Source organism: Carcharodon carcharias, chromosome 34, assembly GCF_017639515.1.
Source record: "Carcharodon carcharias isolate sCarCar2 chromosome 34, sCarCar2.pri, whole genome shotgun sequence".
Taxonomy (NCBI): domain Eukaryota; kingdom Metazoa; phylum Chordata; class Chondrichthyes; order Lamniformes; family Lamnidae; genus Carcharodon; species Carcharodon carcharias.
In genome coordinates, this window is record NC_054500.1 from 4,432,184 (window position 1) to 4,453,242 (window position 21,059).

Here is a 21,059-nt window from a genome sequence, read left to right on the forward strand (position 1 = left end):
AGCTGACTCCTTGAGGAGAAGGGGTAACTGGAGTGAGATTGAACTGCCCAGCACCCTTCTTGCGTACACACTGTTGGAGGCCAACTGTGGCATCGGTGATGGAGTATAGCCCATGCAGCAGTACAGCAGCAACATCCTGGACCAAGGTCTCCATGGCGGCCACCATCCTACCAATTTTGATCTCAGTGCATTGGCATGCCAGAATTATCACCTCAGGCTGAAGGCAAATGGACTCCTCCATCATGCCTTGCAATCTGAGGAGTGCAGTGGACATCCCTTCCTGATGTTCCCCAGCTTGCCTTTGCAGCTCTAGCAACTGTGACATGACCGAAGCCACAGGCTTGTCATCTGACTTGGACTCAGCGACATTCTGGCCTCCAGCTGTCCTCCGAGTGCCCTGGGAACTCCCTGCCTTCACCTACTGTGGATCAGAAAGTGCGATGTGCTCACCAGATTATGATCCCGAGGCTACTCTAAAGCTAGGTCCCGGTGAGGTATGTGTCTCTGCACTGGTGGGGGTGTGGGTGAGCGCTGTGATGGGATTCAAGGAGGGTGCCTCCAGATTCCTCTTCAGAGGTTTCTTCGGGGCCCTGTGTTGTGGACTCCATCAGCTGTTTCACAGTTGTGGCTGTGGAAGCAAGGGGAGATAATTGGTGCAAGGGAGCGGCCTGTGAAACAGGAGACATCAGTCACAGCATGGTTGTCTGATGGACGTTGCGCTGCTGGATCCTCACTTGGTAGAGCACCACTGACCCCACCGTCAGCACAGGAACAATCCAGATCCTCGCCAGCCAGTTGGATGGCTCTGTTTTCTAAGCCCATGAGGAGCTTGATTTCAGACATTCCTCCAATGGTCTGCAACCTATCTCTCTTGTTGTGTGCCAGCTTGTCCTGCATGAATAGAGATGGAGAGAGTGTAAGCAGGATGCCTGTCAGACCAGATGATAAGTTTGCCTGGCCTGTGTGGGCGGTGAGTAGTCAAATGGATGGGTGAGGACAATGAAGGTGTGTCTGAGAGTGTGAATGGTGATGTCCCTTGAACTGGCAGTGAGTGCGGGCCCTGTGGATGTGTGATGGGTTTGTGCGTGTGTGAGTTGAGAGTGATGAGAAGAGTGACTTACCCTGGTGGGATGGAGGAGACCATTCATCTTCTTGCGGTACTGGGTGGCTGTCCTCTTTTGAAGGGCGTTGGCCCTGACCATCACCTCTCAAGCCAAATTAGTGATGTTGCTGTCCATCCTGTGGCCACAGCAGGGATACAGGACATCACGGCAAGCCTCCACTGTGTCCAAAAGGCACTCAAGGGACCTATCATTGAACCTGAGGGTTGCAGTCTTTTTGCCTTTCAGGGCCATGTCTTCTTTGCAGCAGTCGTGGGCTGGAAGCACCGAGAGGTGTGTGCGTGGCTGGACTTTAGATATGGCGCCTGGCATGATGAAGCAGCGAGGTGATGACATGGGGGGTGAATGAGAGCCCACCCGTCATGGATACGGCGTGTTTCCCGGGAATGTATAATTAATGCGGCGGGTTTGTGACGATATGGCATGAAAAGCCACCACTGCGGCCAACGGGTCAAACATCATTTTACCCGCCCACTACCACACTTAGTGCAAATCTGGGACGATTCCGCCCATTGCATAAAAAAGTTTTTCCTCGTGTCAGCTTTGGTTATTTTGCCAACCTCCTTAAAACTGTGCCCTCTGGCCTTCAATTTCTCTTTTATATATTCTCTCTAAACCTTGCATGATTTTAAACACCTTTATCAAATCTCCTCTTAGCCTTCTGCTCAAGAGAGAACAACTCCAGCTTCACAAGTCTATCCACACAAGTATAAATGCTCATCTCCAGATCATTCACGTAAATCTCTTTGTAACCTCTCCGAAGCCTTAAATCCTTTCTATAATGTGATACCCAGAACTGTTCCCAACACTCCAGTTGGACTAGTGTTTTATATGGGTTTAGCATAGCTTCCTGACTAAAGCCTGGGATCCTGTTTGCTCTATTACCTGCCATCACTAACACATGCCAGCACCTGTTGTACTAGTACACATTCTTTAAAAAAAGAATGTTGGAAAACAGGAAATTTTCTGTCAAATAGAGCAATCACTGGGGTTGGGAGCTATTCCTGCAAGCAGATTGTCTTGAAACCAGACTACTGGTCACCCTATTAGAGGGCCCTTAAGACAAAGCAAAGGCTACCAAATGGCAGCGCCCGATTTGCAGGTTGCTTGTGCAACAATGTGAGACGAGCTCTATTTTTTCTTTATTCATTCACGGGATGTGGGCTTCGCTGGCTGAGCCACCATTTTACTGCCCATCCCTAGTTGCCTTTGAGAAGGTGGTGAATGAGCTGCCTTCTTGAACCACTGCAGTCCATGTGGTGTAGGTACACCCACAGTGCTGTTAGGGAGGGAGTTCCAGGATTTTTGACCCAATGACAGTGAAGGAACAGTGATATATTTCCAAGTCAGGATGGTGAGTAACTTGGAGGGGAACTTCCAGGTGGTGGTGTTCCCATCTATCTGCTGCCCTTGTCCTTCTAGATGGTAGTGGTCGTGGGTTTGGAAGGTGCAGTCTCAGGAGCCTTGGTGAATTCCTGCAGTGCGTCGTGTAGATGGTACACACTGCTGCTACTGTGTGTTGGTGGTGGAAGGAGTGAATGATTGTGGATGTGTTGCCAATCAAGTGGGCTGCTTTGTCCTGGATGGTGTCAAGCTTCTTAAGTGTTGTGGAGCTGCACTCATCCAGATAAGTGGGGAGTATTCCATCATGCTCCTGACTTGTGTCTTGCAGATGGTTTTGGGGTGTCAGGAGGTGGGCTGCTCATCACGCGATTCCTAGCTTCTCACCTGTTCTTGTAACCGCAGTATTTTTATGGCTAGTCCAGTTTACTTTCAGGTCAATGGTAACCCCCAGGAAGTTCATAGTGGGGGATACAGTAATGGTAATGTCATTGAACATCAAGGGGCGATGGTTGGATTCTCTCTTGTTGAAGATGGTCATTGCCTGACACTTGTGTAGCGCAAATGTTACCTGCCACTTGTCAGCCCAAGCCTGGATATTGTTCAAGTCCTGCTGCATCTGGACATGCACTGCTTCAATAGCTGAGGAGTTGCAAATGGTGCTGAACATTGTGCAATCATCAGCGAACATCCCCACTTCTGACCTTACAATGGAAAGAAGGTCATTGATGAAGCAGCTGAAGATAGTTGGGCCGAGGACATTATCCTGAGGAACTCCTGCGGTGATGCCCTGGAGCTGAGATGACTGACCTCCAACAACCACAACCATCTTCCTTTGTGCTGGATATGACTCCAACCCAGCAGAAAGTTTTCCCCCGATTCTAACTGACTCCAGTTTTGCTAGGGCTCCTTGATGCCACACTCTGTCAAATGCGGCCTTGATGTCAAGGGCAGTCACTCTCACCTCACCTCGGGGGTTCAGCTCCTCTGTCCATGTTTGAACCAAGGCTGTAATGAGGTCAGGAGCTGAGTGTCCCTGGCCAACCCAAACTGGGTGTCAGTAGGCAGGTGATTGCTAAGCAAGTGCCACTTGATCGCACTGCTGATGACCCCTTCCATTACTTTACTGATGATGGAGAGTTGACTGATGGGGCGGTAATTGGCTTGGTTGGATTTGTCCTGCTTTTTGTGTACAGGACGTACCTGGGCAATTTTCCACATAGCCAGATGGATGCCAGTGTTGTAGCTGTACTGGAACAGCTTGGCTAGAGGCGTGGCAAGTTCTGGAGCACAAGTCTTCAGTACTATTTCTGGAATATTGTCAAGTTCCATAGTCTTTGCAGTATCCAGTGCCTTCAGCCATTTCTTGATATCACATGGAATGAATTACAGGCAATGTATGGGTCGATCATTGACCATTCTCTCCGACCTGCTGTCGCCCGCTATATGGCGTCAGCTGTGGCTCAGTGGTTATAATTTTGCCTCTGAGTCGTGGGTCCCAAGCCCATACCAGAGATTTGAACACAAAATCTAGGCTGCCACTCCCAGTGCAGTGGGAGTGCTGCAGTGTTGAATGTAATTTTAATCCTAAGTCTGTCCTCTCAGGTGGGTGTAAATGGTACCACAGCATTAGTTTGAATAACAGCAAGGGAGTTCTCCCAGGGTCCTGGTCAAAATTTACTGTTCGACAAACATCACTAAAACAGATGATCTAGTAATTTATCCCATTATTGTGTGTGGGAACTTGCAGTGTGCAAATTAACATTTTCCTACAGCATAACAGTGAACAAATTTCAAGAGTACTTATTTGGCTGCAACATGCTTTGCACTGTCCTGAGATCATGAAAGATGCTATATAAATGCAAATCTTTCTTCTATTGTTTCTACTCACAAGTTTTGTCCCTAAATTACAAAGAACATACAGACTTTAAAAAAATTGCACTGGGTTTTCACATATTAAAAATGAAACAGAAGAAGTCAATGGAATAGAAGTTAATAGAAACACAATACAATTAGTGATAAAGATAATTTAAAGATAAGTTACTGCCTCAAGGTTCTGAGATAATCCCATAATTATCTCCATTTTCCAGAACCATCATGTTGATTACAAAGCAGAAAATCAATTCCAATTCTTGGGCGCAAAGGTCTATATATCTGGCTGCAATTCAGTCTCCAGAACATTCTAACCTGGAGTCGGGAGCAAAAAGCTGGTGCAGTGAGATGTTCCAGCAGATTATGAGACTATAGTCCAGTCTCTGCAGTTTCCATTCTGAAGTAAGGAGCAAGGAGCATCCTGTGCACTTATTCAGGTTATGGGCATCATTAAGTACAGATCCAAGTCTCCCATATAGCCCTGTGGAGCAATATTGAACCAGCATGCCTAAAGTTATACTGCCAATGTACGCTTGCTGGAGAAAATGGGGCTCCACCCGTAAGCAGAGTTTTGAATGTTATTGAAATTACAATCATGGCTGACATCCGGCTCATGTCAGCTTTTGTTAACATAAAAATTTGCAAGTTTTGAAACTCGCTAGATTCTCCACTGGGGCAGCTGCCCTCCAACTGTCTCAGTTACATCTTCCATTTTAATCCTAAAATGCTGACCCTGCCTGCTACATGGGGCAACAGCGGATACAGAATGCCTGCTTCTCTGTGACTGGCATCTATTAGGGTAAAAGGCTGAAATTGAGCACCTCTGTACTGAAATTAGACAAGGTCACTTCTCCCTCAGCTGAAAGTTAAACAAAGGTTTCCTTGTTGGCTACATTCATTAAGGTGAAGAGTAGCTAAGTCATACATAGGAACAGGGCTAGGCCATTCAGCCCTTCAGATGTGTTCCATCATTCTACTAGATCATGGTTGATCTGTACCTGCCTTTGCACCATATCACTAGATATGATCAACATCACTGACTACTCCTGTAAGCAGACATTGTGTCCCTTAGAACCTAGGGCAAGATTTTCCCCCTGTCAGGGGTGAAGTGTGCACCCCTCCAATCGGCGCCCCTGATCGGGGACACGGCGCCATTTTATGTGGGCGGGCCAATTAAGGAAGCACTGTGCGCTCCCTGTGCAGGCGGGGGGGGGGGAAAGTTCCCTAAATCAAGAGTGCACTCTATCGCGCATGCACATGAAAGAGCGCACTCATCACCCTGAGGCTAAGTGCTGCTTCAGGGAGATTGGCGCCAAATTCAAAAATGTTAAATATAGAAAAATGAAATTTTGCTGACATGTCCCCTTATGTGACACTGTCACACGGGTTGGGACATGTCCATAATTTTTACAAAAACTTTAATAAAATTTTTTAAAACCTCATCCCGCCCATGGATGAGGTTTCATGCTATTTCTAATTCCCGCCAGGGCTCCTGGCCTGCCCACCAACCTTAAGGTTGGACGGGCAGGTCCATTAATTAGCTACATGACTCTGTCAATGGCCTCAATTGGCCATTGACAGGTCGGCGGGCACACAGCTAATTTTGCTGCACCCCCGCCTACCGGAAAATTTAAATAGGGCCCCACCACCCGCTTGCCGACTGGAAAACCCTGCCCCTAGACTGCACCATTGCCTGTCAAAGGGGCAAAAAGAATCTTTGCCGCTGTATGTCAGTTTATTATAGGGTATCACATACAGTAGATGGACTGAATATATTCTACATCAGACTGTAAACTAACAAACAAGGTATTTAACATAGAACAGGTAAACATAACTGTTATGTACAAGTCTTGATATATTTAAAGAAAGGTTAAGGGGAGATTTGTTCAAAATGAGGAGGTGTTTTAGTAGAATGGATAGGGAGAAACCATTTCCACTGCCTGGAGGGTTGATAATCAGAGGACACATACTGCAAATAATTGTCAAAGAAGTTGGGCGGGTGGGTGGGGGGGAGGTACTGGAATCAGATTGAATTGTAACTTTCAAAATTGAATTGGATAAATACTCAAAAAGGAGAAATTTGCAGGGCTAAGGGGTAAGGATGGGATGGGTCGGGCGGGCACGCTTACTAGTTGGATAGCTCTTTCAGAGAGTTGGCACAGGCATGATTGGCAGAATGGCCTGCTTCCATGCTATATGATTCTATGTTTAAAAAAATTGTATAAAAACAAAGGAAGCAAAGGGATCAGTCTTTATTTGCATAATTTCATATTGAATTAAGAAGCTTCAAGATAAGAGAGGTAGATTGTTGTTCTATCCAGACCCAAGACCCAGGGATTTGGCAAAGTTTGAAGCCCTAGAACAGTTGGGAACTTGATTATGGCAAGAGAGAGCTTGTCTTTGTTCCAAGCTGCTGTGTCTAACTCCCGGGAGGGGGGAGGGGGTGGGGGGGGGTGTGTGTGTGTAGGGAGTGGGGTAGGACAATTCCAGAAGGCAGGAGAAAATGACCTTGTTAAAAAAAACCACATTCTTCTTCATTCACAGGGTCACACACTGGCTCACATCTCGTGCTGCAAGATAATAAAGATGGAAAGGTGCTGGTTTGGACTGTTTCTTTGTTTCCACTTTTCAGCTGACTGTTCAAACTGTGGACGGGTATGTAAATTATTCATGAACCTTTCAGAATTACACGCAGACTAATAACTGCAGCCGAGCTCGTCACCAGTTTCTCCAGATATTTTCTGCAGCCAATCCAAAGTCTTCAACCTTCAGCAGTTACAAGGCTATATTTAACACCTTATTGCTGTGGAGAAGGTTAAAGGCAGATTTAATAAGTGTTCAAAATTATGAAAGGTTTTGTTTGAGTGGATTGGAGAAACTGTTTCCACTAGCAGGCAGGCCGTGGTGGGGGTGGAATTTTGATTAACATAGTGAGTTATGACCTGGAATGGGTTGTGGAAGCAGATTCAGCAGCAACTTTCAAAAGAGAATTGGCTAAATACTGGGACATGGGAAAATTTGTAGAAATGTGAGGAAAGAGCAGGACTAATTGGAAAAGTATGATGGGCCGAATGGTCTCCTTCTCTGCTGTCTCATTCTATTGCATCCTTCAGGACACATAAAGCAATTCTTCACAACAACAACAATAACTAGCCTTTATACCATGGCCTATAATCTAGAAAAAAGCCTGAAAGGCAGTTCACAGACACACGCGCAACAAGGAAAGGACCAGGGCCAAAGGAGGTATTGGGAAGGATGAGCACAAACATGATGAGCTGAATGGCCTCCTTTTATGCAGTAATTTCTGTGATTCTTTGGCTCTAATTTGCATAAAGCCAGAACAGCTCTGTGCCTTAGCCAAAATGGCGCCAGAGTCCACGATCCAGAAGTTTCACCCCTGAACCCAGCACCCACCATTTTAGACAATGGGTGGTGGGGGGGGGAGGGTAGTGTTGGGTGGGGTGATTGATGTACAGGGTGGGATGTATTTTGCCCATCTACAGTTCACAGAGGCAGCAGCACATTTAAAAGTGCAGCTGCCTTCAAACAGAAGAAATTTTGGTCATCAAAGTTTCAAAAGCACAACTCATGGGCTTCAGGCATTTGAGGAAAAAGTATGAACGTACCAGAGTTTTTTGGAGAGGTAAGGTTACCTTCTGGAAAGGTAAGGTATCCCTTTGGAGAGGTCAGGTACCTCTTTGTGAGAGGTCACATACCCTTTGGGAAAGGTCAGGTACCCTATGGGATTGTTGACAGCAGACATGAATGTTTGCAAAAAGCAGATAAGCTCTGTGGAACTGCCAAGCTGTCAAGTCATTTAAATCTCCTGCCCTTTAAATTTTGGGCAAAAAACAGCCAGACTGCAGTCGAAAAAATCAGTGTTTGCAATTTCAATAGATGTCCTGAAGGCTATCATTATTGTATTTTTTCAGTTTTACTGCTTGCACAACCTTTCATTATCACACTGGGTGGCGGTGGGGGGGCGTGGGTTGCTTTAAGTTCACAGTTTGATTTGCAACTCCAAGTGGTTATAAAGAGAGATAGTTGTCTTTGATGTGAAGCTATAAGGAGGTTGCAGAGATGCTTCAGTGTGATTTGGACAAGTTGAGTGAGTGGGCAAATGCATGGCAGATGCAGTATAATGTGGATAAATGTGAGGTTATCCATTTTGGTAGCAAAAACAGGAAAGCAGATTATCTGAATGGTTATAAATTGAGAGAGGGGAATGTGCAACGAGATCTGGTTGTCCTTGTACACCAGTTGCTGGAGGTAAGCATGCAGGTGCAGTAGGCGGTAAAGAAGGCAAATGGTATGTTGGCCTTCATAGCCAGAGGATTCGAGTACAGGAACAGAGATGTCTTGCTGCAATTGTATAGGGCCTTGGTGAGACCACACCTGGAATATTGTGTGCAGTTTTGGTCTCCTTATCTGAGGAAGGATGTACTTGCTATAGAGGGAGTGCAGCGAAGGTTTACCAGACTGATTCCTGGGATGGCAGGACTGACATATGAGGAGAGATTGAGTTGGTTAGGATTATATTCACTGGAGTTCAGAAGAATGAGGGGGGATTTCATAGAAACCTATAAAATTCTAACAGGACTAGACAGGGTAGATGCAGAAAGAATGTTCCCGATGGTGGGGGAGTCCAGAATCAGGGGTCACAGTCTGAGGATATGGGGTGGACCATTTAGGACTGAGATGAGGAGAAATTTCTTCACCCAGAGAGAGGTGAGTCTGTGAAATTCGCTACCAAAGTAGTTGAGACCAAAACATTGTATGCTTTCAATAAGGAGTTAGATATAGCTCTTGGGGCGAAAGGGATCAAAGGGTATGGGGAGAAAGCGGGAGCAGGCTATTGAATTGGATGATCAGCCATGATCATAATGAATGGCAAAGCAGGCTCGAAGGACTGAATGGCCTACTCCTGTTCCTAGTTTCTATGTTTCTATAAATACAATTGTTTGTTTTATATGGGATTAAGTACTTGAAAGGATTTAAATGCATTGAATGGGCTTTTATCTACGAGAGTGTTTTTTAAAAATATGGTGGTCCATAATAGATCCTTAGAACTTTATTTTATTTCATCTCACCATGGCTCCAGAGATCTGCCAAGGGTGAATACTGGGTAAAGTGGCATGGAGGGTGTAAAGGCAAAGGGTGTTGTGTGAGGGATCATGTGTTGGCATGAATTAGCACTACGTTGGCACAGGACTTTAAAGGGCTATGGGAATGAGATGGGGTAATGGGTTAGTGGGAGTTGGTACTAAGTTGTCATAGAGAATATAAGGGGTTATGAAGAGTCAGTAGAGGGGCATAGGTTGGCACGGAGGGTATGAGGGGCCATGAGGGTAGGTGGGAGCATGAGTTGGCATGAGGTGGAATGCATTGGCATGGATGGGGCATGGGAAGTGTGTGGGAGGTTAGAGGCAGTGAGAAGTCATGGCTTGAGGGCTGTTTTTGGTTTCGTTGTAATTTTTTTACAGCTGGGATGATGTTCCGGAGCAGTAAAGGGGGCGTTTTAGCCAGCCCACCTCGGCATTTGGCAGTCCTTGTGGCTGCCTCTGAGCTCTTTCAGTGGGCATGACTCTAGTTAGAACCCGCCGCCACTGGAATTAAAATCCGATGGATCAGGGCACTTTCTCCCAAGTTGGATTTGCGGAGTTGGAAATTTCCCCAACTGTGCTCCTGACACAAAAATTTAGCCCTATGAGTCAGGTCTAAGAGGGGGATTCCAATGTGGGGCTTGTGAAAGAGTGTTCCACCTGAAAGGCTGCAGCCAGTGGAACAAAGAATTTGGGGATGGGGTTGGAATGATCACAGAATTGCGACAGCGCAAAGGAGGCCATTTGGTCCATCGTGTTTCAGCCCACTCTCCGAATGAACAATTCTTCTAATGACATTCCCTCACCTCCTCCTGCAACCCTACTCATTTTTTTTTTCAGATAATAATTCAATTCCGTCTTGAATGCCTCAATTGAACCTGCTTCCATCAGCGTATTGCACATCCTAACCACTTGCTGCATGAAAACATTTTTCCTCATGTCTCCAATGCTTATTTTGTCAATTACTTTAAATCTGTTGTCTTTTGTTCTTGATCATTCCACCAATGGGAACAGTTTCTCCCTATCTACTCTGTCCAGACTCTTCATGATTTTGAATACCTCTATCAAATCTCCTCTCAACCTTCTCTTCTCCAAGGAAAACAGTCCCAACTTCTCCAAACTATCTACGTAACTGAAGTCCTTCCTCCCTGGAACTATTCTCATGAATCATATTTGCACTCCTCTCTAATGCCTTCACATCTTTCCTAGAGTATGGCACCCAGAACTGGATGCAATACTCCAGTTGAGGCTGAACCAGTGTTTTATATAAGTTTAACAGAACGTCCTTACTTTTGTATTCTATGCCCCTAATAATAAAGCCTAGGACACTGTATGCTTTATTAACCGCTTTCTCAACCTGTCCTGCCACCTTCAATGACTTAAGCACATATACAAGGACCCTCTGATCCTGCACCCTCTTTAGCATTGTACTCTTTATTTTATATTGTCTCTCCATGTTCTTCCTACCAAAATGAATTATTTCACAATTCTCTGTATTGAATTTCATCTGTCACATGTCTGCCCATTCTACCAACTTGTCTATGTCCTTTTGAAGTTCCACACTATCCTCCCTATAGTTCACAACATTTCAAAGTTGTGTATCATCTGCAAATTTTGAGATTGTTCTCTGTACGCCAAGGTCTAGGTTATCACTATGTATCAGGAAAAACAAGGGTGCCAACACTGACTCCTGGGAAGCTCCACTACAAACCTCACTCCAATCCAAAAAAACATCCATTAAGCACTAGTCTCTGTTTCCTGTCACTCAGCCAATTTTGTATCCATGTTGCTATTGTCTCTTTTATCCCATAAGGTATAACTTTGCTCACAAGTCTGTTGCGCGGCACTGTATTGAATGCCTTTTGGAAGTCTTTGTATGCCACATCAAAAGCATTGTCCCTGTTATGAGCAAGTTAGTTAAACACAATTTTCCCTTAAGAAATCCATGCTGTCTTCCCTTAATTAACACACATTTTCCCAAGTGACTATTAATTTTGGCCTGAATCATTGCTTCTAGAAGCTTCCCCACGACCGAAGTTAAACTGATTGGACTGAAGTTGCTGGACTTAACACCCCTTTGAACAAGAGTGTCACATTTGCAATCCAGTCTCTGGCACCACCCCTGAGTCTAAGGAAGACTGAAAAATTACGGCCAGTGCCACCACAATTTCCACCCTCACTTCCCGTATCCTTGGATGCATCTCATCCGGTCCTGGTGCCTTATCAACTTTAAGTACAATCTTCCTATCTAAAACCTCCTCCTTATCAATTTTAAACCCTTCAGGTGTTTGAATTACCTCCTCTTTCACCATGACCCAGGCATTTTCCTTGGTAAAGACAGATGCAAAGATAGGGAAGAGCAAGGCCATTGGGCAATTTGAAACAAAGATCCGAATCTTATATTTGAACTGGTGGATCAGTAGGTGAGGTAGGTGGGCACGGAAAAGAATGATGTGAGTGGGACTTGGTGTGGGATAGGATACAGACAGTAGAATTATGAATGAACAGAAGTTGGACATTGGATACTGGCCAACCAGCCAAGAGGATTTTGGAAAAGAGAGAGGGAGGAAAATTTAAGCCCCAACCGTAGAGCTCTAAGATCAGTCCACGAAGGAAGCCAAGAAATGAGGCTTACCACCTTCAAGTAGCATTAGGAAAATAGTAACCTCAGTACAAGCAAATAGAGAAAGTTTTGTTAGTGCAGTCTATTAAAAAACAATTAGACTGAACCTTAAAGGGGAAAAAATACACTCACTGTATACTCCTCTCATGGCAAGAGCCAAAGGAGGTCATGAAACATAAAGAACTAAAAGCTACTGGTTTGTAGTGAGCATTTCACCCTGGTATAAACCTCTGAGAAAAAGATGCCGAGGTACATTGCCCAGAATAGACAGGGGCACTGAATCGATTTCATCCCAGCTAGGTCAACATTCGAATTTTTCCAAAATATTTGAAATGGAAAAAGATATTTTTAAAAGTAAGTTGAAAAGGCTAACTTGTAGTGCTCATGTAGCCTCCAAATAACTTGTTTTGTTTAAAACATTGTAAAGTTCTCCTTATGGCTCAGTGGTTAGATGCACAGCCTAGTGTACATTTAAACCAAGTATAATTTAGAAGAACAATGAGCAACTCTAATCTTGGGAATGAAATTGAGAGAGGGGAATGTGCAACGAGACCTGGGTGTCCTTGTACACTAGTCGCTGAAGGTAAGCATGCAGGTGCAGCAGGCGATAAAGAAGGCAAATGGTATGTTGGCCTTCATAGCCAGAGGATTCGAGTACAGGAGCAGGGATGTCTTGCTGCAATTATACAGGGCCTTGGCGAGACCACACCTGTAATATTGTGTGCAGTTTTGGTCTCCTTATCTGAGGAAGGATGTTCTTGCCAAAGAGGGAGTGCAGCGAAGGTTTACCAGACTGATTCCTGGGATGGCGGGACTGCCCTATGAGGAGAGATTGAGTCAGTTAGGATTATATTCACTGGAGTTCAGAAGAATGAGGAGGGATCTTAAAGAAACCTATAAAATTCTAACAGGACTAGACAGGGTAGATGCAGGAAGGATGCTCCCAATGGTGGGGGAATCCAGAACCGGGGTCACAGTCTGAGGGTACGGCTAGACCATTTAGGGCTGAGATGAGGAGAAATTTCTTCATCCCGAGAGTGGTGAGCCTGTGGAATTCGCTACCACAGAAAGTAGTTGAGGCCAAAACATTGTATGGTTTCAAGAAGGAGTTAGATAAAGCTCTTGGGGCGAAAGGGATCAAAGGATATAGGGAGAAAGTGTGGAACATTGGTTACCAGAGGCCTCTGTCCATTCCTAGCACCCAGCAACATTGCTCAGTGTTCTGATACAGGAGTTCCACCTTGTGATTTTATTCTCACTTTTTCTTGTGCCAGTCTAGTTGGGGCTGAATGCTGTAACAGGTGGGGAGCTGGCATAATCGTGGCCTGTCCCCAGTTTTGCCCTAACCCTATCCCTTGCCCGAATGCAATGCTGTGCTGAAAATGATGAGGAAAATCCTCTCTGGAATGTGAATATAAAATTTAGATAGAATTTACAGCACATACAAGGCCTCCTACTGTGGTGTATCATTCTCTAATGTTAATAAACAGGTCATTTGGCCCAACTGGTTCATGTTGCTGCTTATGCTCCAAACCAGCCTTCTCCTACCCCTCTGCATCTAACCTAGCAGTACATCCTTCTATTCTTTTCTTCCTCATACAGCTTCCCTTAAATGCTTCTGTACTATTCACTTCCACCACTCCCTATGGTAGCGAGGTCCAACCTTACCACTCTCTGCATAAATAAGTTTGTCCTGAATTCACTACTGGATTTATCAGTGACTGTCTTTTATTTACGACTCCTCTTTTTTTGGATTTCCCACAAATGGGAATACCTTCTCTGCATTAATCTATCAAACCCTCTCATAATTGTAAAGACCTCTCCTTGGTCTACCCTCAGCCTTCTCCTTTCTAGAGAAAAGTCTATTCAGTCTTTCCTGATAGGTATGAACTCGCAGCTCTGATATCATCCTTGTATATCTTCAAGCATTTTCTCCAGTTGCTCTGTATCTTTTTATTTGTCGTGTGGAGAATAGAACTCTGCACAGTATTCCGAGTGTGGGCTAACCGGGATTTTATCCAAGTTCTACTGAAGTCAATGACTCTGAATATTGGGCGGGTGTTGAGCAGGCAATCAAATGCAATGCCACACCATCTTTCAGATGAATTATTACAACTAGAACCTCTTCTGCCTTCTGAGGTTACAAGACCCTGGGCACGAGTTCAAAGGTGATCAGGAGAGTTCAGTCTTGGCCAATATTTGTGCTTCCACCCAAAATGAATTTTTACCCCCTCATCTCTTGGGATCTGTGAAAAAATAACATGTGTACCCCAATAACAGCACATCTCTTTAAGGGTGAAATCTTGGATGATAATGATTATTCTGCTATATCTATAGCACTACAGTTAAACCACACATAGCTGATCTCAGCAATATTAACAACGGGGTCTGTTCTACATAGGCGTGCACTTTTGTTTGTTCTCTCTGAGAATCTCTGTGCTGAGAATTATTTCCCTCTAATGCACAGACTGCAGACTTTGGATACTGAAGGTGAAAATGCACTCAACGGCAAATCTATCCTGCCACAGTAAATCTTCCTGTCTGGCGAAAGATTTAAGGGCAGAAATCTTCACTTTACAGGCTGGCTGGGGAAAGGGTTCCTGATTGAATTGCTATATTTTACAATTAACAGGAGCGCACACACAGCAGAAGCTGCCTGCAAGTGTATTAACTGGGACATGCAACCAATTACTTGTTAGACAGGGTCCATGCATCACTAACAGTTTGGTCATCTTGATTATCATAAAACACTTATATTTTTAGAAGTTCCATAAATGGATGACACATGTCTGGGTCCTATACTATACACATTCTATAAAGGAGGGTGTTAGACCCTTTTCACATTCTGCACAGGTATTGAATCTGTTATTGAAATATAAGAAGGAGGGTTTCCTTTGGTGCATTGCTCAAGCATGTAGACCTGGAAAATCCTGGATTTGATCCCCAGGTGGTGCTGCAGTGATAAAATTGTCTTCAGCCTCACTGGACCCGAAAGGGTTCCCACCCCAGTTACAGATATGGCAAGTTGTCAGTGTGTCATCAAGTCATGGGCACCCTTCCCTGTGAGTTGTAGGGTTGTGGGTTCAAACCAAACTCCAGAGACCTGAGCACACGAATCACACTGACACACCCAGTGCCAGTATGTGGGAGTGCTGCATTGTTGGACGGACCATCTATCAGATGAGTTATTACAAACAGAGCCTCTTCTGCCTTCTGAGGTTAAAAGATCCTGGGCACCACTTCAAAGGTGATCAGGAGAGTTCAGTGTTGGCCAATATTTAACTCCCAGAAACATAGAAAACAGATTATCTTGAGGGTTTTCATCGGGGCTGGAGAAGGGGGAAGAGCGTCGGAGCAGGGGGAGGGGGAGAGGAGGGAGAAAGTGTGGGAGGGGAAAGGAGGGGGAAGAGTATGGTGGAAGGAGGACGGGGAGAGTGTGGGGTCAGGAGTGGAATGGGGACAGTGCGGGAGGCAGGAGAAGTCGGAGGAAAGGGGAAGAGTGCAGGGGCTGGGAGGAGGTGGAAAGTGTGCAGGGGAGGAGGAGGGGGAGAGTACAGGAGACAGAACGGGAAGAAGGGGACAGCAGGAGGAGGGGGGAGAGTGCAGGGCAGGAAAGGGTAAGAGTGAGTGGGTCGGGACAGGAGGAAGGAGAGTGTAGGGGAAGGAGGGAGAGGAGGAGGAGAGCACAGGGGGCAGAAGGAAGAGGAGGGGGAGTGTAGATGAAGGAGGGAGAGGAGGGGGAGAGTGCCAGGGGCAGGAGGGGGAGAGTGCAGGGGCAAGAGAAGGGGGAGAGTGCAGGGGCAAGAGGTGGGGGAGAAAGCGGGGCAGCAGGGGCAGAAGAGAGAGGAGGGGGAGAGTGCCAAGGGCAGGAGGGGGAGAGTTCAGGGGGCAGGAGGAGAGGGGAATGTGCAAGAGGCCCAGGACCTCTAGCAGAAGCATATTAACTTACCTGCCCTTTCCCATCCAGTTTGTTCCTCCTGCATTGGTTACGCTGTTAGGCTGCAGAGAGTGGGACTTCCCTGAATTTAAGATAAGATCATGTCTTGGAGCTGATGACATCATTCTGATGTGTCTGCTCATTGTTATGGAGACCTTTCCTGCCTGTAATGGGCAGCTCAGCTGACTTCAAAGTTGGTGAAATGAAGCTGGCACCAGTCAGGATGAGCTCAGTGCCGTTAAGTGGACTCAGCCTGATCTTAACTCTCCCCCCAACTCACCGCTCACATATTTTGCTGAAGGGTGGCTGGATTTAACAGCTTAAACATCAAGAAACTCACCAATGCAAGTGTCCTAGGTTGCGACCTAACCACGCATCAGTGTAAAAGGGGATCAAGTATCACTTCGTGTGGTGCATTCTACCCACTTGCTGCCCTTCTAAATACTTCACGTTTGAACAAGTTGTCACACAACGCTTAAACATTTGACTCTGTAATTCCGGTTCATGTAACATTTGCTGTGGTAACAGTTCACATTCTGCTTGGAAAGCATTGTTAAACTTGTGACAATCAGCCAGAACAACCTTTTCACACATCACTGGGATCAAATACCATTCTATTGGGTCCTTCAGGATGGAACAATATATTATCAAAACTTATTTATCGGAGTGAGAGAAAAGTTCCATAGTTCAGGAATCAATTCTTACTGCATGGCTCACAGTGTCTGTGGCCAAGAAAGCATTTCAAAGTGGCCAGTCAGTCATGAATTGTTTAATTCAAAGCAGGTTGGGGTTGCTTTACAAGGGCAGCCACAGATAATGAAAAACACAATCTCTACTTCCTTTATTTGTGTATTTAGCGGCACAGTTACAGGAGTGTAATCTTGATGTTGCCACTCTTAAACTTCAATCAGGAAGCTGGCCACACTGGGCTCCAGAAAGCAAGTGCATGGGAATGGTTCCCATGTTTACATTATAAAAGCTGACTCATTGCCTCCCATTTTCTTGGGCCTGATGATACCATTGGTTCCTGGGATTCCAGCTGCTTTAGGTCATGGAATGCAGTCAATGGAAAAAGACAAACCTGTTTGCAGTCAGCTGTACTCATGGTGTAAAAGGGTCTTCGCCATGTCAGTCAGTATGGGTTTTGAAAGAGGTCACTGAGCACCCAGGAGCTGTGTCAGGAGGCAGTAGAGGTAGCAAGAGGTGGATCCTAGGATCAGTCTGACAAGGGCAAGGGATACTGAGATGGGGCAGGAGCTACAAAGTGAGGGTTCATGGCCTAGAGAAGGGAGTAAAGAAATTCATGACCTCCTCTTACTCAGCATCGAAGACAGGCAGAACCATTGGAAGGAGATTGAAAGAAGATTGCCATGAAGAAAATATGGCCCTTGAATTATAAAAGATTATGACCTTGCTTTAACATTGACTTAGGGCGATGAGTCAGACCAGACAGTAGACAAACCAGCCAGTGATGCTGAATGCATAGGTTCTCCAATTTGTAGATGCAGAAGTGGAAGGTATACCTGTGAGACTGTAATGGATTTGATAGGACAAAGACATCAACAGCAGCAGCAGCAGCAAGACCACAATTGATGAGATTGATGAAGACAGCAATGTCATGGTAGGTGGATGGGCACTGGGAAGGGATGGAGTTGGGAATTAGACAGGTTGCTTTTGAAGAATTTGGTAGACAGTTTTTTCTGTTGTGGAGGCTGACATTTGCTGGAAAATGTGAATGCTGAGGGAGACAAGGCGATAATCCAAGGCATGACTCAGACCGTGAACAAATAGGGCGGGATCAACGGTGTGATGGTCTGTACAGGATGGAAAACACTATCAGCAGTAACAGATGGTCTGTTCAAACTGGAATCCTAAAATAAACATTGACTAAAATTATAACTAGCAGGTCAAGTCGGATTTAACATTCAGCTCTATGTGGGGACGTGGTTGCAGGAAGCTGATACTGAACCAGTAAGCACCAAGCAAGGCTGGAATCCAATACTCCCGAACATACTAAAATAAAAGCAAAATACTGTGGATACTGGACATCTGAAATAAAAACAGAAAACGCTGGAAAAACTCAGCAGGTCTGGCAGCATCTGTGGCGAGGGAAGGTGAGTTAACGTTTCAAGTCCACTATGACACTTGTTTGGGACTGTTCCGAGTTCCAACGAAGAGTCATATTGGACACAAAATGTTAACTCCACAGATGCTGTCAGACCTGCTGAGTTTTTCCAACATTATCTGTTTTTATTATGCCCAAACATATACCTGAATTCTAAACATGGGCAAGCAGTTGGAGGCAGCCTCATCCTAATCCCACCCCTAACCCTCCCCTCCCCTCGCCCCGCCACTCACCCTCCCCTACCCCTCCCCTCCCCTTGCCCTGCCCCTCACCCTCCCCTACCGGTCCCCTCCCCTTATACCACCCCTCACCCTCCTCTACCTATCCCCTCCCCTTGCCCTGCTATTCCTTTCCCTGCCCCATCAGCCTATATTTAGGCTATGACCCCAGTCTACATGTACATTGATGACACCCAACTTTACCTCACCACCATCTCTGTCAACCCCTTCACTGTCTCTAAATGATTAGAATGCTTGTCTGACATCCAGTACTGTATAAGCAGAAATTTCCTCCACCTAAATACTACTCCAGAATTCCCTCTCTAAAGCTCTCCATCTCTCTACCACATTTTCCTCTTTCAAGACACTCCTTAAAACTTACCTCTTCAAGCAGGCTTTTGGCCATTTGCCTATTATCTCCTTATGTGACTCAGTGTCATACTTTGCTTTATAATGCTCCTGCGAAGTGGCTTGGGACATTTTATGATGTTTAAGGCACTTCATAAATATAAACTGATGTTGTTGTAGCCCAGACTCCCCAGCCAGCAGAAATTGTTCCTCTTCATCTTCTTTAATACATACCTTGAAAACTTCAACCAGCTCACCCCTACACCTTTTTAAATTCCAGTTTAGTGTAATTGCTCCTTGTACTTTAACGCTTGGAATCCAGGTATCATTCTGGTGAACCTACACTACAGTCCCTCCAAGGCCTATATATACTTTCTAAGGTGTGATTCCCCGGACTTCTCACAGTACTCCAGGTGTGCTCTAACTTGGGTTTTACATAGCTGTAGCATAACTTCTACCTCCTTGAATTCTAGTCCTCTAGATGTAAAGCTCAGCATTCCTTTAGCTTCTTTGATTATTCACAGTACCTGTTCATGTCATTTTAGACCCCCAACTCTCTTTCACCTCCACTGCTTCTAGCTTTTCACCATTTAGAAAGTATTCTGTTCTATGCTTTTTTAGATCCAAAATGGATGATGTCACACTTGCCTATTATGAATCCATTTGTCACAGTTTTGCCCAATAACTTAATTCATTAATATTTCTGTAATTTTATGCTTCTATCTACACTGCTTACAATGCTGTCTTTGTGTCAGTAGCAAACTTGGATGTGTCGCTTTTTATCCCATCATCTAAGCTGTTAATAAAAATGGTGAGTACTTGAACCCCATGCATATGCCTGTGGGTCACCAGTAGTCAAATCATGCCAATTTGCATACCTGTCTATTAACCTTATTCTCTGTGCACTGCCACTCAGCCAAATTCTAGATCAATAATTTATCCTCGATTCCATGGGCTTCAACTTTAACTAACTGTCTCTTAAGAGGGACTTAATGCTTTCTGGAAGTCCATACAAATATCATCTATAGACATTCCCCTGACCATTACTTTAGTCATCTCTTCAAAAAATTCAGTCAGGTCTGTCAGGCATCACCCACCTTTTACAAACCCATGCTAGTTCTCTCCAATCAGCTGAAAATTTTCAAAGTCTTCGGTCAGAATTAGGATTAACCTGGTCACTGCTGCGAGCAACTTGGGAGAAAAATCATTAGGGGTGCTAAAAGTAATTGTATATTTATCTTTATGTGTTAGTAATAAAATATTGGAGATGTGGGAAACAGGGCCATTTGACCAAGTGGGAGGTAGGAGGTCATGTGAAAAAACCTCCTAGAACATGTCAAACAGGAGTTAGCGTCAGTGTGTGAGCATGGGGAGGTTATGCAACTAAAAAAAGAATTTGACAGGCAAACCCGACTCATCCACAGATGAACATTTCCCAACAGGAGATACTGACTAATGATCGGCAGCAGGAACCTTGGCTTTTATCAACTCAACTCCCTAACCCAGGGGAGCTGAAAATATTTTAGATGACCTGGCTGTCATGAGTTAACGCAGCAAGTGGATATGTGAAATCCAGTCATCCTGTATTGATTATGAGATACTGTAGAGCTCTCTTAAAGCAGCAGTAGGTGAACATTGCAGAGGCATGGCTAATGTAATTGATTTCTGGTCAGTCTCACTGTTTCAAGGCGCAGGGTTCGATATGTCATTGGCATCCTGTCCCAACAGGTAAATCTGATATAATCGTTATTCAATTCACATCATCGCACAAACTAATGATCGGTCACACTGTCAAGTGTGATACTCTCTGACCAATGACAAAGGAGCTCCTACATGCACAGATTATCTTTGATCTGACTTAAAAACCTCTTTGGGATGCAGCAGCATATCTTCCTTACAAAATGGAACAGGGATATGGTTGTGTGTTAATCAGGAATTTTCTGACAGAAAATAAATGAAATTTTCTGGCACAATACCTCTTCCACCAGTTGCAGCATACGACGGGTACTTTCCAGGGACTGTGGAGAGAGAAAGAGAGAGAAAAATACACAATTAGACCACTGTAAACAAACACGAAGGCTTCATTTTACCAATACTTCAATAAACAGACATCTCTAACATAAAAAAATTGTGATTACTTAGACTCGTTAGGACAATTCTGGTCTCCATATTATAAAAAAGGATATTGAGGCAAGGAGGTTCAAAAAAGATGGACAAAAATGTTACCAAAGGTTATACCTATCAGGAAACACTAAACAGAATGGGGCTCTCTTTTCTAGAACAGAGAAGGCCGGGGGTGATCTAATAGATGTCTATAAAAGTTTTTTTTTAATTCATTCACGGGATGTGGGCTTCGCTGGCTGGGCCAGAAT

General features: G+C 44.8%; 1 protein-coding gene across 1 annotated transcript in view; it reads right to left on the reverse strand.

Moving 5' to 3' along the window:
- The window catches only part of LOC121272634 (synaptosomal-associated protein 25), a 111,676-nt gene that overhangs the window by 62,281 nt on the left and 28,336 nt on the right, over positions 1-21,059 (reverse strand). The window contains exon 3 of the mRNA XM_041179320.1: positions 20,664-20,705. Within this exon, the coding sequence (XP_041035254.1) occupies positions 20,664-20,705 (42 nt within the window). The remainder of the gene's footprint in view (positions 1-20,663; positions 20,706-21,059) is intronic.